A 16,834-nucleotide genomic window follows, 5' to 3' on the forward strand; every position below is an offset into this window, starting at 1 on the left:
CTGTCCGATATACTATGGAGGAGAATTCATGGCATTGCAGGCTCAACCTCACCTTGCATGGAACCAGGCATTTTTTTACCCAGTGTGGCAACCTGTGCCACACCGGCCACCAAAAACAAGCATGGACACAGACCTGAGCCCCTCTGCCCCCTTCACCCAAGAAAAACAAGGCAGGAAAGCCCCCCAAAAACCACCAGAATGGGGCAGGATACAGAAAATGCAACCTACACCCTGGGAGCTCTTCATGGCTTAGCCTCCAGTGCTCCTAGCAGCACTCACACTCCAGATCTGATGCCACCTGAGCAGGTCTGGAGATCTGGGAATGAGCGGTGGGCTGGGATGTGTGGAGCCGCAGCTTCACCTGTGACTCCTGCAGGAGTCTCCCGCGGCTGCCTCCCACCCTGCCCTGCACAGCCACTGGGCCTGCCACCACCCTTTCTGTTTGGGAACCTCTTCCCCGGCATGAATTCCCTGCACTCTGCTGCGGTGACACCCTCACCCAGAACAGGCATCAGACCTGAAGATGGGCCCGGGGACAGGGCGGGCCATTTGAGGTCTTGACGTCTACCAGCCTACGGTGGGGCCATGGGGCAAAGTGGTGGAAGTGAGTTAACATGCACCCACTAAGGATCGAGAGACGGCACCTGGAAGGGACCACCTCCGCTGCCTAGCAGTACCAGGAAGGAGCCAGCCCAGGAGGGCCACCTGCCTGCCCACTGTCCCTCCCTGCCTGCTCTTCAAAATGGGTGCAGAAGGCTCTAGGGCCGGGGGCCGCTCGCTCACTCACCTTCCGGCGCCTTCCGCCTCTTCCTCGCGACTTCTCACCCGCACTGGGCCGCTCTCTTAGGCGCTGAGGAGAGGGAAGACCTGGGACCTTGCTGGGCCAGTCCTCCGCAGGCCTGCGCGGAAACAGATCAGAAATGCATTATGGCAAATGTAGCAAGTGTTCCCGCGGGTGTTGCGACTGGCTGGCGTCCAGGCGCTGGGAACCGCCCCGCGCCCGCCTCCCGACTGAACTCCTGGCTCAGGTGCAAGAGGCGGCAGGCTCTTTGCGGGGCTTACGGGGAGAAGGGGACCTTGGGCGCAGCACCGCTTCCGGGGCGGCCCCTCTCCAGCCGCACTCCGACCCGGCGCGGCCACCCGGCCCCAGCTCGCAGGCCCCACTGCTGCGCCCTCTCGGGGACGCGAATGCCCCGCGCTGGGCGGGCGCCCGCGGAGGGAGGTCCCGCTCCAGGGGCGCGGAGCTCCAGATGCCTGCGCCCAAGGCCCCTCGCCTGGCGCCGGCTGGTCCCGAACTTCGGGGCATGGGCACCCAGGAAGGGGGCCGCGCGTGTTGGGAGGCCCGTCCTCTCGCCGCGACCCTCCAGGGCAGCCGGGGAACCCACCTGCGGGGCGGGGAGCCCGGGAACGCTCGAAGAGGTCTTGGGAGCCGGGCCCGCCCTCCGCGGGAGGGACCTCGGCGCGGGAACGCCGAGGAGGGGCCGCGCTTACACGTTGGTGCAGCGCCGGCTTCACCTGACAGCGATTTTGATTTCAGGGTGTGGCCTCAGGTAGGACGCGGCGGCGAACCCAGAGCGCGGGAGAAGTTGCCGATGGTCGCTGGGGCCTTGGCCAGGAGCCCCTCTGCCCGAGGGGCGCCCTGCTGCTCAACTCTTTCTCTCCACCAGCTTGGCCCCAGCTCCAGCCCGCCCTTCGCCTCCAGGCCCTGGCCTGGCCACAGCCGCGGGGACCTGCCTGCGGCTCCACGGCCCAGTGGCCGCCTCGCGAAGACCCGTCCTGGAGAACCAGCTGGGCGCCGGCTGTGTGTAATCACCTCGTTCGCTGGCATCGCAGATGCACGCTCCAGAGCCGCGGGCCGACTCTCCCGGGCCTGAGCGGGGCCGCGTGTGCCCACCCACACATCCTGGAGAGCCCACGCGGGAGCCGGAAAACCTGTCACCTTGGATGATCTGTCCCATGTGGACAGGGCCCCAAGACTGTGCTAGGGTAGCCCCTTGCACAGGCAGGAAAGCAGGATTTAGGGGATTCCAGTTCCCTTGTCAGACCTTGCGCAGTCCTAAGTCCTGAGGACTTTCTAGCCTGAAAGTCCTAGGGCAGGAGACCCGCACCCCCAGAGCGGCTAGGGCCTGTTCCGGAGCCCCTCCGCCTGTGATTTTGTTCCAGAGTCGGCATCCTCTGCTTGTCCTCAGCGGTCCCTGCCTAAGATCAGAATGGCCATTCCAAGGGGCTCACTCCTGGCTGCCCCTGTGCCATGTTTCTTTTGGGGTACGGGGTGTTTTCTATACTGGGGGAAGGGACAGGGATCACCTGTCTCTTCCCCAGATAAAGAAGTGAGAAGACCTTTGCTCTCCTTGTCTTGGGGCCCCAGAGAGAGGCTGTGTGCTGGCTGAGAGCTGAGAAGGTTCTGGCTTGGAAACTCAGTACATGTGGACTCCAAATGGCTGCCCTCAAGTGGTGGCTGGGTGACTGCCAGTGTCACAGAGCGGGGACCAAGGACAGTGCAGGGATTTTAAAAATCATTGTTGGGCACCTCAGACTTCAGTGATTAACTGAGGTCACTATGGCCACTTATTTTTGTCCACTGATTCTTTAGATGCATCAATCTACTCACGGCCCAATCTTTTGCATTACAGGCTGTATTGGTTTCACACAGTTCGCTCTAAGGCGCCCACCAAATAGAGCTCAGGCAACCCGTGGGAACCTGCCAGTCCCAAACAGGTCTGTCCCCTGTGTAGCTGCACCACAAGCCCAATGCCCTCAGCTTTCCTAGGGAAAGCATGGTGCCAGGTGCAGATGCTGGCCTGTGTGCTGTGGGACAGTGGTGTGGGAGCCAGCCAGCTAACCATACCCTGCTGCCATCCCCAACATCCCCAACAGATATTTATATTTAGTTTTTGTTCTCCTCCCCTTACTCTGTCGTCTCCTCCTCCTCCTCTTTGTGTCTTTCCCACGCAGATTCTTTCTCTTTCCTCTGACTGGACAATACTATAGGCCTGACCCGCTTAGACAAACTCTGACCGCCTGTGGTCACCCAGGAAGCTGACTGCTAGGCCTCGGATGAGGAGGCAGTGGGAGGGGGACCAGGTGATACCAGAATGGCTCCCCCCACAGATTCGTTACCCAAGGACATGGGTGCACTGGTCGAATGCTGGCTGCAGAAGCAGAATGTGCTGCATGGAGGTGGGAGAGATTGGTTGCCGAGGATTTGAAATGAACCATGAACCAAAGCTAGAATGAAATGCATTATATTGTCTAACCTAGAATTGACACCCTAAATTATTTTTACTGATTCATGAATGCACATGTGAATTATTTTCTTTTGCTACAAATGCCTTATATACCCAAACCACAGCTCCGAGAAGTACTTTTGAACAGAACTACAATAAAGTATGAATGTTAGATTATTACCAGAAACGAACTGGTATTTAATTTGGTTTGAATCCAGGCTTAGGTACCCTAGAATGGTGACTAGCCAAGTCCCATCCTCATCCTATAGAGAATAACTCTAGGAAACCTTGGGTTCCTCCCACCCCTTGGGAGCTACAGTGGGTTTGGGCCTTGAGAGAGGCAGAGGGTCAAGTTAGACTGACCAAGGAGGTGATGAGTCCCCCATCACTGGAGGTATTCAAGAATAACTGTCAGTTGGGTAGGCCAGAGAACTGGATACAAGACTAGACTAGGGAATCCCTCAGGTCCATCACAACGCCAGTTTTCTGCACTTACAGTCTCATCTACACGAGGTTCAGCTGCACTGGGTTGCACGATCCGCCCCGTTTCCACCCCCCTCCCCACACATTGAGACAGCTGGGGATACACACTGAATCATCCATTCAGGGTAGGTCCTGAATGATTGATTAATTCCTGTGTGTGACTCTTCCCCTTCTCTATTCTCCTCTGATCCATGCCCAGCTCAGCCCTGCCCAGGAGGAAAGGGCAGAACAACAGCACAGGAAGTGTCAGGAGCAGTCTGGGGACAGTGTCTCCTGCAGCATCCATGTGCCACCCTCTGGCCTTGTTCCCAGGTTGCTGTGCTGAGCACAGGGGGCTCCAGGCACATCCTCCTTTGAGGAGCCTTGGCTACTGGCACAGACCTTCTGGTTGAAGGAATTGTCCAGGCACTCCCATTCTACAAATTGGATAGGATCTCTGGAAGAGACACCCAAAACACATTTCACCAGGGGACATGGCTCTTGGAGTGGTGCCATCTCAGAGGCACTGGCAGGCCAGTATGGTTTGGGAGGGCAGCAAGGTGGGCACATCGGGTGGGGCAGGCACTTCCCGGTTATCCCTCAGCTTGTGGCTGTCAGGACCTGTTGTAACATCTGAGCGCCAACAGCCAGGGCTGAGTGCTCGGGCTAGGGCCAAAGAGGAAAGATAGGGATCAGCTTGTGGTTTAGAAAGACAAACACATTATCCCTTCCCTGCATCTTTCTGCTCCATGACTTGAAAAGTTTCCTGGGGATGAGGAAGGCGACTAACAAGCTCTTTTACTCCATTCAGACTCCTTCCTCTGGGCGACTCTGCCCTCCCCTAATAATAGAAATAATAATGGCTGCCAATGATGGCATGCTTCCCATGGGCCAGGCCCCGTACAAAGCTATGTACCTGTGCTATCTCCCTTAGTCTTCACAAGAACCCTGGGATGGAAGTCCTGTACAATTATTATTCGCATTTTACAAATGAGGAAACTGAGGCTTGGAGTGGTTAAAGAACAGCTGGAGGTCTCATAATTACTGCTATAGACTGAATGTGTCCCCCCAAGATTCATCTGTTGAAACTATGTCCCCCCAAGATTCATCTGTTTAAACCTAATCACTAATACGAGGGTATTAGGAGGTGGGGTTGTTGGCAGGTGATTAAGTCATGAAAGCAGAGCCCTCATGAATGGGATTCATGCCTTTATGAAAGAGGCCCCCAGAGAGATCCCTGGCCCTTTCCATCATGTGAGGTTATAGCAAAAAGACAGCCAGCTCTGAACCTGGAAGCAGGCCCTCACCAGACACCAGATCTGCCAGCACCTTGCTCTTGGGCTTCTCAGCTTCCAGAACTGTGAGAAATAAATTTCTGTTGTTTATAAGCCACCAGTCCATAGTATTTTGTTATCCAGTCCAGAAAGACTAAGTAAGCCAGTTACTGAGTGGAGGAGCTGGAATTTGAACGGAAGTGTATTTGACCCCAAAGGTGGTGCTCTCAACTCTGCTGCTTAGAGGCTGCTGGTGCCATGGAATGTTTGAACAGGCAGTGGGGAGAGACCAACTCAGACCTTAATATAAGGCATTTGTATTTTAAAAAATCTCTGCCCAGGAAGGCTGTCACATGAGACACAAGAGGGCTGGGGGCGGGGGTAGGAGGACTGTCTCTCCCTATTTCTGTGTAACACATGAGGACCCCCACATGGCACTGGGTGTGAGGGGCAGAGGGGTCCTCAGATTCCCCCACTCTGTCACTGAGTTCCCTGCTAGGAATCAGGTGCTAGGCTTTCCCGGCCACAAGCCAGCACCCTGCCTGAAGTTCCTGCATCCCACATCTGCCCTTCACAGACCCAAATGGCCCAGTCACCTCAGGCCCTCAAGCAGGACCTGCCGGGGAGGTGGGGGCACGTGTGCTGGATGCTTGGCAGGAGGAGCCCTGCGGAGCCGGGGCTCCTAGAGGGGTCGCTGCCCACTCACCCTGGAGCCCGAAGCCTGGGAGAGAGGCACTCTTGGGAGAAAATCCCTTCCTCCCCCTCTCCTCCAGGCTGCCCAGCACCTGCTTCTTCCTGCTCCTCACCCTGATGGGACTACCCATCTCTCTCTGCTGATGGGACCAAGAGGGGGGTGCAAACCTCTGAACCTCCGAGCATCTGGAAGTGTGAGCTGAGGGAGCTGACACTGCCACGACCTTGGGGTCCTCAGGCAGGAGGGAAGTTGACGGAGTCTAGCTGCAGAGCCATGGAGTCCTGCGGATGGGAGCCCTCTTGCCTCTCAAGACTTAAAGCATGTCTCTGGCCTCAGTTTCCTGATGCGTGTAATGGAAAGAGTACTTCCCTCCCTGGGGAAGGTGGTGGAATAATAAGGTCTAGAGCATTGGGGTACAGGGCTATGGAGGAGCAGCACCCCCAAATGTGGTGAGAGGTTCTTAACCCTCAGCCCTCACAGCTGCGGAAGGGACCAAGGAGAAAGCTCCCCTCCCCGACCCCGGGCATGCACACTGGAGCTTGGTTTGATGTGTCACAGAGTAGAATCCCAGGATTTGTCCAGAAAACAAGGCTACCACTTGCTACTAAATCAACCCAACAGGTCTGTTCACCCCAGGTTCCAGAAAGAGAGCCCAGCGCCAGGGAGTAGCACTGTCTGGGGCCTGGTTAGGTGTTTTGGAAAAGCCCATGGGTCCCCACCTGGCTGCTGGACAGATGTGTCCTGCTGATACCCTGGGCCTCAGCAGAACCTCGAGCCTCTCTCTCTCTGCCTGCCTTTCCAGGTTCTGCATCTGCACTAGGCTTCCTGTGCCAGTGAGAATATATAAAACCATCCTCCCCAAACACAACCTGACACTGGGGGCTAAACCAGCTTGACAGTCCCAAAGGGGCCTGGTGACCCCGGGAGGAGCCCCTCAGATGGAGGGACCATTGCAGGCTGCGGTGCCCGTCCCAGGTGCATCCTGGGCTACCCTGGGAAGGGCTGGGGAACAGCAAGAGCCAGATCCGTGGTAAGGACACTCATTTTAGAGACATGATGGATTCATTTAATATCTTCTCGCTACAATTGCTTTGCAGCGCCTGCTCTTAATGGCCTCCAAAGTTCCATCCAAATATCTTTTGCTGGCAGTTTAGCTCTCTGGCTGGCATTTTTGCTGGCAGAACTAACAGCTGGATGCCTCCTTGAATGGGAAACTTTCATTGTCTTGTCTTCTCTCTTCTGAGCTTCCAGTGACTGCCCCAGGTCTGAGGCTGGAGCAGGGCTGGGACTGTGACACCCCTGCGTGGAGCCCAGTGGCTGACTTTCAGGAAGGACAGGTGAGTGTGGGGGAGCAGAGGCCTGTGCCTGACTAGGTGAGGGCCCAGGCCCAAGCTCCAAGGAAGAAAAGGGGGTGTGAAGAAACAAGGTATTTGTTGCCTGAGGCCCACCTCCAAAACTTTGGGCAGAACACCTTAGCTCCAGATGCACAAAACTCACAGGCTCTGGGCTGTGCAGCCCCCTAGGAACACTAACTAGCTGGCCCCAGAGTCTGTGGACCTCTGCATGTGCCCTGGGTCAGAAGGGATGACCTGTCTAACTGCCACATGGCGTGTCTGTGCCATGCTGCCATCCTTCTCAGGGTCCTCCCTTCCCCAGCATTCTGGAACACACCGGACAGAACCCCTTGACTGCTGCAGGGGTGGTTGGCCTGCTGGAACATTTATTTGAACGCTGACATAGGAGGGTTCTGGTAACACCACTGCCACACCCTCGTCAATGGCTGGTACAACAGCCTCTGCTAGGATGATGGACCTCATCATCCATGAGGCAGCCCCTCCTCCTGTCCTGACCACCCTCTCCTCGACAGGAGCCCTGAATGCCTGCTCACTGGCGGCCTTGCATTCTTTCCCCCTGGGGCCGGCTCCATCCCTCCCCAGGATCTGAGACCTCTACCTCTCCCCATCTTTCTGGATCCCAGACACATCATCATCAAGATCCACTCTAGTGGAATAGAAAAAGTCTTCTTGTCTAGCTTGGGCCTGGTGACCGGTGACAAGTGACAGGCCTCCTGCTTCTGGGAACTGACCTCTGATGGTGGCTATTAGACATGTAAATGCCTGCCTGGGGTCAAAAGTCTACACTGATAAGAAGATCACCTGAAGAACAGGGCCTCCCAGGTGCCTCCCCTACCCTCTGCCCCAGAATCTCCGTTTCATCTCTGACACTCATCATGACTCCCTTCTTTGGCTTAAGACATGAAGTTACCTGGGACAAAAAGAACTTGAATCAATCAATTTATAAATTAGTTAGATCTCTTCATCAGAGAGTGGCCTGGTCCCCAAGAGTGGCCTGGGTGCCATGTGCAAAGTTTATCCTCGGGAAGCACTTGACTGACAAGCGTAGGCTGGGCTGTGGTTTCAGGTCTAGCAGAATGCAGGGGGGATGGCAGGAGGCACCCAAATAGCACAATAGAAGCAAAGGGGGGACCTGCCCAGCCTCCCAATGTGTCAGGCCAGTCCGCCTCTCCCAAGCCATCAAGTGACCCAGTGGCGCTGCCTGCTTCTGCATGGGCCCCTTGGTAGCACGGGGGTGGGAGGCAGCCTGGGTAGCAAGAGTGCTGGGCAGGCAGCTGGGGATCCCTGGGCTGGAAACTGACTCTGCCATTAGTTAGCTGTGTGGCCTCAGGACCCACTTTCCTTCTCTGGACCTCTGTTTCCCACTCTAAAATTATGGGGGCTGGATGAAACATTCTCCGGGAACTCCCTTTGGCTTGAATGTGCTACAGCAATCTGAGATGGCCAGCTCTTTCCTGGGGCAGCCTTTTCCTCCTCAGAGCTCCTCTTTGCTGACCTGGGACTGTGCTCTGGTGGTGCAGGAGGCTGTGGCATAACTGGTCCCCTTGCTCCCTCCACCCTCTGTGCTTTCTTGCATAATTCCATAAGCTGAAAGAAAGAAAATGGAGGCTGGAGCCTCTCCAGGCGAGGAAGCTGAGCCACAGAACCAGTCCTCCCGGTTTTAAAGTTTTAACCCTGCTGCTGCTGCTGCTGCTGCAGCCTTTAGGAGTCCTGGTCACCAGGCAGGCAGGCAGGCAGCAGGAGGCCTTGGGCAAGGTGACTGGTTTGTTGCTATCTGCACTGAGTTGAGTGGGCTGGTCCCCACTGCACTGGGATCAGAGATCAAAACACAGCACCAGCTGAACTGAGCTTTCTGAACCTGCTTCCCTGGACACCCAGAGGATCCCTCACCAGGTCCTTGACAGCCTGAAGGACACAGCTCTGCTTCCAGCCCCTTAGCAAGAGGCCCAAGGAGCTGAGTGCATGGAGGCTGTGGGCAGACCAGAGCACAAGAGATTGTTGCCTGGGCAGAGAGACACTGGGATTTGCTGACCGAGGCAGCACTTTTGGGGAATAGGTTGCCACGGAGAATCCACAGGTGTGCAAAAAAAGTCATCACTGTCCCTCCGTGAATACTTGGGTCTCTGCCCTGCCTAATGTGTCGTGATGAGGTTTTGTAGGAAATGCTGGCCAGCAGAGGTGTCCCTTTGCTGGGGCCGAGGGAGTTGCGGCCTCTCACGTAGTTATGAGGGAACCTGTTTTTTCACATGTGAGTTCCCCCAGCCCAAGAAAGCCTGTAATGCTCTGGGATTGCCTCTTTTTTCTTAGGTGAATAAGCTTTAGGATTACCTTTCCTAAATTCATAGAACAGATAATCCTTTGTAGGAAAAACAGGCCGGGTGTGGTGGCTCACATCTGTAATCCCAGCACTTTGGGAGGCTGAGGTGAGGGGATCACCCGAGGTCAGGAGTTCCAGACTAGCCTGGCCAACATGGTGAAACCCCGTCTCTACTAATAATACAAAAATTAGCCGGGCATGGTGGTGGGTGCTTGTAATCCCACCTACTTGGGAGGCTGAGGCAGGAGAATCGCTTGAACCCGGGAGGCGGAGGTTGCAGAGAGCCAAGATTGCGCCACTGCACTCCAGCCTGGGCAACAAGAGCAAAACTCCATCTCAAAAAAAAAAAAAAAAGAAAAAGAAAAAAAAAAGAAGAAAAGGAATAAAAGAAAAAACAAAAGTCTCTGAGATGGAGCCTCACGATTACTGGCAATTTTTTTTTTTTTTTTTTTTTTTTTTTTTTTTTTTTTTTTTTGAGACAGAGTCTTGCTCTGTGGCCAGGCTGGAGGGCAGTGGCACGATCCCAGCTCACTACAACCTCCGCCTCCCGGGTTCAAGCAATTCCCCTGCCTCAGCCTCCCAGGTAGCTGGGACTACAGGCACGTGCCACCACGTCCGGCTAATTTTTTGTATTTTTCAGTAGAGACGGGGTTTCACCGTGTTGGCCAGGATGGTCTTGATCTCTTGATCTCGTGATCTGCCCACCTTGGCCTCCCAAAGTGCTGGGATTACAGGCGTGAGCCACTGCACCTTGCCCACGATTACTAGGCATTTCTAAGCCACTTGCCAGAGTGATCCAGGAGCCTGCCGTGGCCCCGTCTGGCCCCTCTGCCTGCCACATCACCAAGTGTATGCTTTAGATGGGGCTTAGCAGAACACAGTTCCTCATGTAGTTAGGACCAGCGTGTGAAAAAAGCTTCCAGGTGTCAAAAGGAGTAGGGCCAGGGCCACAGCCCGGCTCTCGATCCCTTCACTAGGGGCAGCCCACTTCAAGTCCTCAAGACCTTCAAGTCTAGACCCCAGAAGGAGGAGTCTCAAGTTATTCCTTAGAAAGCCTCAGTGGACAAACAATGTGCTATTTGGGAAAAAAATACACCTGGCATTATTGTTTCTTCCCAGCTTTCCTGGGCATTCTGAGAGCTTTCGTTTCTCCTCAGAGGAGGGTTCTTTCAAAGTCACCTCCTCCGTGAAGCCTTTCCTGATTCCCCCGAACAAGGTATGGTCTCTCCTGGCACTTTGTTCCTCTGACACCAGTTATCATCATGGTGATAATAGTTATCTCTTGCTGAACATGAACGTACGTGCCAGTCATGCCATTCAGAGCATTCACTTATTATCTTATTTAATCCTCTCAACAACCCTAACTCATAGGTACTATAATTATCTCTGTTGGACAGGAGAGGAAATTGAGACCCAGAGACATGAAGTAACTTGCCCGAGTCACCAGGAAGAGGCAGCACCGGGCCTGAGGCTCACACTGCTGACTTCATGTTAACCAACCACCATCCTGCCTCTTCCCACCCTGGTCTATCTCCCTGAGCCTTCACCTCCTCCTGCAACTGCAGATAGAAGCTGCTTCTTCCTTTGTCATTCTCAACTTATCTTTTTTGTCCATCTTTATAAAGTTCTATGTTAAGAACCATTGCACAGTATTGGTGTAAACTTATAAATCATCTGGGCTGGATGGGTCATGGCTGCCAACTTCAGCGATGAGTCGGACCCAGAGTGGGCAAAAGGACGAAGCCACCCGGGGGCTGATGGTGGCTTTGTGGCTCTGCTTGTTTCTGGCGCAGTTGGCCCCACGCTCAGCTCAGCTTTCCTCTCCACTGCTCTGCTGCAGGACTATGAGCATCCCCAGGGCAAGAGCTCTGTCCTGCTTTGTCCACGCCCTCTTCCTGCCACCAGTGCTTGCACCTAGTAGTCAGGCCATGGCTGTCATCTGCTTGGCAGCCTGTGTGCCAGAACAAGGTGATGCCTGGACCCCACACCCTGCCAGGAAGAGACACGGTCCCCTTTATCACATCTCACTCTTCTTGCCTTAGCCCTTCCTGGGCCCTAGGGCTGAGCTCTGGTGGGGTGGAGGGCGCCTCCTCAGAAGGGGACAGCTTCCCAGGCCCAGGCAGACTGCTCGCCCTGGGCAGGAGGGCCAGCCTTGGCTTCAGCAAGTTGAGAACTCATTCTGCCCTCAGAAGCTTCCATTTGCAATGCTCCTCCCCAACCTGCTGGCTAGTCCACCTCTTTCTACCAAGGAGGCTCCCAGAAATAAGCTCTCTCCTTGAGGCCCGGTAGGTGCAGGCGGCCAGATGCCTCCTGATAAGCTTTACTGGCATACTTCCTACTGCTCAGGTCTCAGGCACTGCTTCCGCAGCCTGGGCCTTCCTGCTCAGGGCGACGAGGGCATCTTACGGGAAGGACTTTCTGCTTCAGTCCACAGGACAGCGTCCCATGAGTCCTTCCTGCCTTCTGCACCCAGGACACTGTATGTAGGGGGCATCTCTGGGCCATTTGGGTGAGGAATTCAATCTTTCAGTGTCTTTCAGGCCTCTTCCCTGCCCAGTCACCTATGCAGAGGGCCTCTCCCACAGAAGCGGGCTGGCATAAGAAGGCCAGCTGTCTGGAGTCCTCCCTGAGCCCTCAGGACCCCAGGCAGCCTTTTCCTTTCCTGCTCAGCCTGCCCTGGCTCCTACTCTCTGCTCCCTCCTGGCCCAACCTGCTGCCCGCTGCTGGCCTGCTGTCTGCCTAGTGCTCGACAGCCTCGGCCCCTCTGCTCCCAGCTGGGCAGCAGCCCCTGCTCAGCTCTGCATGCATGGAAGACTCCTAGGCACAGAGTCACCTTTTGTGAGGCAGCAGGAGATACCCCCACAGCTGGGGCATTCTCATCCGGGAGCCAGGTGTGGGAATTCACTGGCATGAGAGACACTTATGGGTTCCTCCTGACTCTGAGCACACGTGCTTCTCCAGGGCAGGGGACTTTTTGGTCATCCTTAGGAGTTGTGCACAGAGCGGGCTTTCTTTGGCTGGAGACCCCACCCACTGCACCCTCCCTGTGTCTGGCAAGTCCCGGAGGGCCCAGAGCACTCACAAAGCATCAGTTTGTCCTCGGGGCACTGGACAGGCCGTGCAGTCCCCACACTCCCCCTCTCAGGTGCACGGAGCTTCCATCTAAATCAGCTGCTCCCAGAAGGGCTTGCCTCTGGTGCCGACCCTTCCCTGACCAGGCGCTCTGTCACTAGGGCTCCCAGGTGCCACCTCCAAGCCTGGGCCAGGACAACCGCCAGGGAAGCCTGCCTCTAGAGGGGACTCCTTGCTTGCCCCAAAGGCCTCAACCGCAGCTAGATGAGCTCCCGTGGGGCTGAGTCCCAGGCCCACCAGGCCTGGGGGCCACACGGCTCCTACGCTCATCCTCTCCTCCTGCAGCCCAGTTCCCACCAGAACCAGCCTCAGGAAGACCCCAAGCAGAATAGCACAAACCTCTTGGTGTACAATGCCAGGGAAAGGACAACTGGAGACCGCATGACATTAGCCTTGCTTCCTGGTGGGGCCCAGTGCTTTATAAACCCGAGCTCACTGGGCCCGATGTCCCCGAAGCTGACCAGGTCATCCACCCTGCAGCAGGGGTGGGGAGACCGAGGCCTGTGAGGAGTGACCATGCTCGGCCAGGCAGCTCCCTGAACCTGCCCTGATGCTGAGTTTCAGAGTCAGAATCTGTGCCAGGTAAAACCCAGCCAAAGGGTGTGACTTGGAGCCTGGGACCCAGCAGTGCTCCCTAAATATTTGTGGAATGAATACACAAGGGAAATGTCCCAGAGGTGGTAAAGTGAGAGGGGCCTTGGATAGGGGTGTCCTGATGGCACTGGCTTGGCCCAGCAGGGGCAGGAAGCACATGCAGGAAGAGCAGAAACAAGCACCTCTCCCTCTAGCTAGGGAGCCAGAGTCCAGCTGGGATTGGACTGTTTCACAATCAATCTCGAAAGAAGGTAGCAGGTCGGGTGGGGAGTGGAGCCCCTTGACCCAGGAACCCACAGCTGTGAAGTTAGCCTCCCTGTCCCAGGTGGGAGGCAGCCTGGACACCTTGGCACCCCCATCCCTAGCCCAGGAATCCGGAGCATGCAGCAACAGTGGGGACCTTACCGTGACTGCTCCTTCTGGGCAGCGGGCCCTGCGTTCTCCACTGCAGGCTGGTGCTTGTCTCTAGCCCAGGAAGCGGCACTCCCTTCAGGCAAAATAGAAAAAAAAAAAAAAAAAAAGGAAAAGAAAACCTCAGTGCTTTTCTCACCCAGCCTCTTCTCTTGAAGGCTCCTGGTTAGTGTTGTCCTGCCGCTGTGTGCACACAGCCTCCCTCCCTCTGGCAGCTTACTCACTGGTGCCCGCAAAGCTGCCAGCTGTGTGGGGGAGAAGGGACCTCCCCCCTCCTCCTGACACACACTGGGGCATGCCCTGTGGGGACCAGGGGCTTGAGGTGGCACCCGCTGGGTCCTGATCATGGGGAAGCTGTGCCCTGGCTAGCACCCTTCTCACTGAATGTGTCCCTGTGAGCTCAGCAGATACTCACATGGGTGCTGCCTGGCCCTGCATAAGAGAGTGACAAGGTTCTTGGTAGGAAGCTGTTTCCTTGGTACCCAGGCCTGCCAGAATGAAAGGGCAGCTGATGGGCTGTCCAGCCCCCCAGTGATGGGCTCTCACCCTGGCCAGCCCCTCCGGACGGCTTCCTACCTGGGCATCTTGCTATGTCTCTGTCCTGTGGACTCAGACGGGGCCTGGGCCTGCCAGGGCTGGCAGCTGCTCCTCACCCTGCTCAGGCCGTGTGTCTGGCGTCCCCTCTCCCTGACGCCCATCTCAGGGCCTGCGCCCACCCAGCATCAATTAAGATAAACTCCTGTCAAGCCCCCAGCCAGCTTTCTGCTGGACCCAGCTGCTGTCCCCAGCAGGGGGACGGCACACACACTGGCTTACACACTCTCGCACTCACACACACGTGGGTCCACGCCCAGCACAGAGCCACCTACCTGCCCAGGCCAGCCTAAGCCAATCCAGCCTCGCTCTCCAAATGCCACTCCGACCCCAGAAGCCACTCCTTTACAGAAACATCCCCGTGGGAGATGAGTTCAGAGCCAGCCCAGGAGGACTCCAGTCAGCTCGGACAAGACTGCCCTTCTGTCCCAACACCTCCAGAGGACACACATGGGCAGCCTGACCACCATATCTGCTATTGCACTCTGCCTGCTGCCACAGCCCCCGGGGCACCTCTGGCCCCCACAGCGTCTTCCATATCTTTAGGGGGTGGCAGCAGACTCACAGCAAGTCCCATCTTCCTGGAGCCCAAGGTAGGGAGGGGAGAGCTAGAAGGGGCGGGACTCAGGTGCAGCTCCAAGTTTCCAGCTCCCAAAATAATCAGATGCAAAGAAGAAGTAAGAACAGCTCGAGGCGGGCGGTGACTCAGTGCTAGTGGGCCGGCTTAGTCACCTGGATGGCTGCTGGCGGCTCCTGGCACATCAGGACGGGAGCAGCGCCCTCCCCCACCTGCCTGGACCGTGGCTGTCTCCAGAGTGTGGCCGCGCAGCCCAGCGCCCAGGGCTGCCTGGCAGGCGAGGCCGCTCCACCCCGCTCCCGCCCATCAGGGCCCAGCGGCCCCGGCTGCGGCGCGCCCCTCCTCCACCGTGCGCCCCGGCTCACTTTGGGATTTCTCCATTAAAACCTCAGGCATCGACCTGCTCCTTTGGGGCGCCGAGCTGCTCCAACGTTGCTTGGCAATTTTGATATCGTCGGGGGTTGCCATGGGGAGGAAGGTGATGTCATTGACACAAAAAACCCACTGAATTTACAAATCAGCTGGGGCTGGAGCTATTTATAAAAACACGTTTTTCTCTGCCTTTCTTTGCTGAAGGGGAGGAGGAGGAGGGGCTGCCTGCCGGGCTCGGGGTGAGCCTCCCTGCTGTCCTTCCTACCCTTGCCCTAGAGAAGCCAGACCTCCTTGGCTCACCCCCACCCCCACCCCCCAGAACTTGGAGCTGCGCATTCAGACCTGGCAGGTGCTGGTCTCAGCTGGTTTTGCTTCGAAGGCTGAGAGTGGCACATGGGATGTAAGGCAGGGTGGGTGCTGGCTTCCTGGGCTGGCAGGGACCAGAAACCAGTTACTCAACCAGGTCCCTTTATTTCACTGCCCCTGGTCAGAAACAGAGGCATTTGCTGGTGAGGCAGCTTGAGCTCCTCGATGTGCCCCCCTGCCAGCTCCCTGGAGCACCTGGTGGATCCCAGCCTTCCACAGTGCCCTCCCCATCCCTAGCCTAGTGTCTCCTCCACTGGCTCCTTTTCTTCTCCTAGTGTCCAATCGTGGGCTGCCCAAGCTCCAGGCTTGGTCTTCTGCTCATCTCTCTCCACACTCAGCCACCACTCCGCCAAACACCTTTTTTCTGTGGCTTTGACCACCACCTGGGCAAATGCTTGCCCCAAAACCCATTTTGTGCCTGCCCCACTTCAGGCGCCACCTCTGATGGCCCAGCTCCCACTGCCAGGACCCACTGGCTATTGACAGCCAGAGGGAAGCAAGCCTGGGAGTTCTTGACTCTTCCCGTCCCTCAGTCCCTTATATCCAAGGTGGCACTCGGCTCTACATTTTATTTTTGAAAACTCTTTCTAGTTTTCTTCTGTAGCAAAGCCATGTTGTGTTTGGTTAAAAGCCCAGGCTCTGAGTTTTCAGTCTTCCGCATCTCAGCTCCGTGTTCATCAGTTGAGTGACCTTTGGCATGTTATCGAACCAATTGAACTTCAATTTCCTCATCCACAAAATGGGGATGATTTCACCTGCCTCACAGGGCTGTGGAAATTAAATGAATAAAGTTTCTGGCACAGAGACTGCTCATCTTGATCCCAATAAACATTAGTTTTTATCTACCCCTCCACTGGTGGCAGATTAATCTTCCCAAACCATGACCCCAGGCACCTTCTGTGCAAAGGTCTCAAGCTGCATGCGTAGACATTTTGATTGAACGCAGTGTTAGATGTCATGGCATTAAACATAAGAATTTCAATTTGTGGCCAGGCACGGTGGCTCACGCCTGTAATCCCAGCACTTTGGGAGGCTGAGCCGGGTGGACCATGAGGTCAAGAGATCGAGACCAGCCTGGCCAACATGGTGAAACCCCGTTCTACTAAAAATACAAAAATTAGCTGGGTGTGGTGGCACGTGCCTGTAATCCCAGCTACTTGGGAGGCTGAGGCAAGAGAATTGCTTGAACCCGGGAGGCAGAGGTTGCAGTGAGCCAAGATTGTGCCACTGTACTCCAGCCTGGCGACAGAGTGAGACTCTGTCTCAAAAAAAAAAAAAAAAAAAAATTTCAATTTGTGGTCACTATGAAACATTTTCCCTTTAACTAGGCTATCAGTTCCTTTTGGAGAGGAACTCTGTATTTTTCTTCTTTTTGTATATCAATGTAATTTTGTGTGTAAACTTATAAATAATCCACTTCTGCTCTGTCTCACTGACGAATGACCCAGGAAATGCAAAC

The 16,834-nt window shown here is 55.8% G+C and overlaps 2 protein-coding genes across 5 annotated transcripts in view; one reads left to right on the forward strand and one right to left on the reverse strand.

Moving 5' to 3' along the window:
- PAK6 (p21 (RAC1) activated kinase 6) overlaps positions 1–15,100 on the reverse strand; it is a 38,209-nt gene extending 23,109 nt beyond the window's left edge. Inside the window, exons 1-3 of one of the 4 annotated variants that reach the window (XM_030814321.1) lie at positions 15,003–15,100; positions 13,461–13,542; positions 788–899 (exon numbers count right to left, since the gene is read on the reverse strand). The gene's annotated coding sequence lies outside the window, so the exon portion shown is untranslated. Of the gene's footprint in view, positions 1–787; positions 900–1,062; positions 1,239–1,385; positions 1,549–13,460; positions 13,543–14,335 lie in introns of those variants that run through there. The other 3 variants (XM_030814322.1, XM_030814323.1, XM_030814324.1) reach the window with 3 other exon arrangements.
- Positions 1,172–3,414, forward strand: C6H15orf56 (chromosome 6 C15orf56 homolog). Its single transcript, XM_003266726.2, has 2 exons — positions 1,172–1,419; positions 1,538–3,414. The coding sequence occupies exons 1-2, from the start codon at positions 1,189–1,191 to the stop codon at positions 1,946–1,948; spliced, it is 642 nt and encodes a 213-aa protein (XP_003266774.1). The 5' UTR covers positions 1,172–1,188; the 3' UTR covers positions 1,949–3,414.
- Positions 15,101–16,834: the final 1,734 nt, after the last annotated feature.

This window comes from Nomascus leucogenys, chromosome 6, assembly GCF_006542625.1.
Source record: "Nomascus leucogenys isolate Asia chromosome 6, Asia_NLE_v1, whole genome shotgun sequence".
Classification (NCBI taxonomy): domain Eukaryota; kingdom Metazoa; phylum Chordata; class Mammalia; order Primates; family Hylobatidae; genus Nomascus; species Nomascus leucogenys.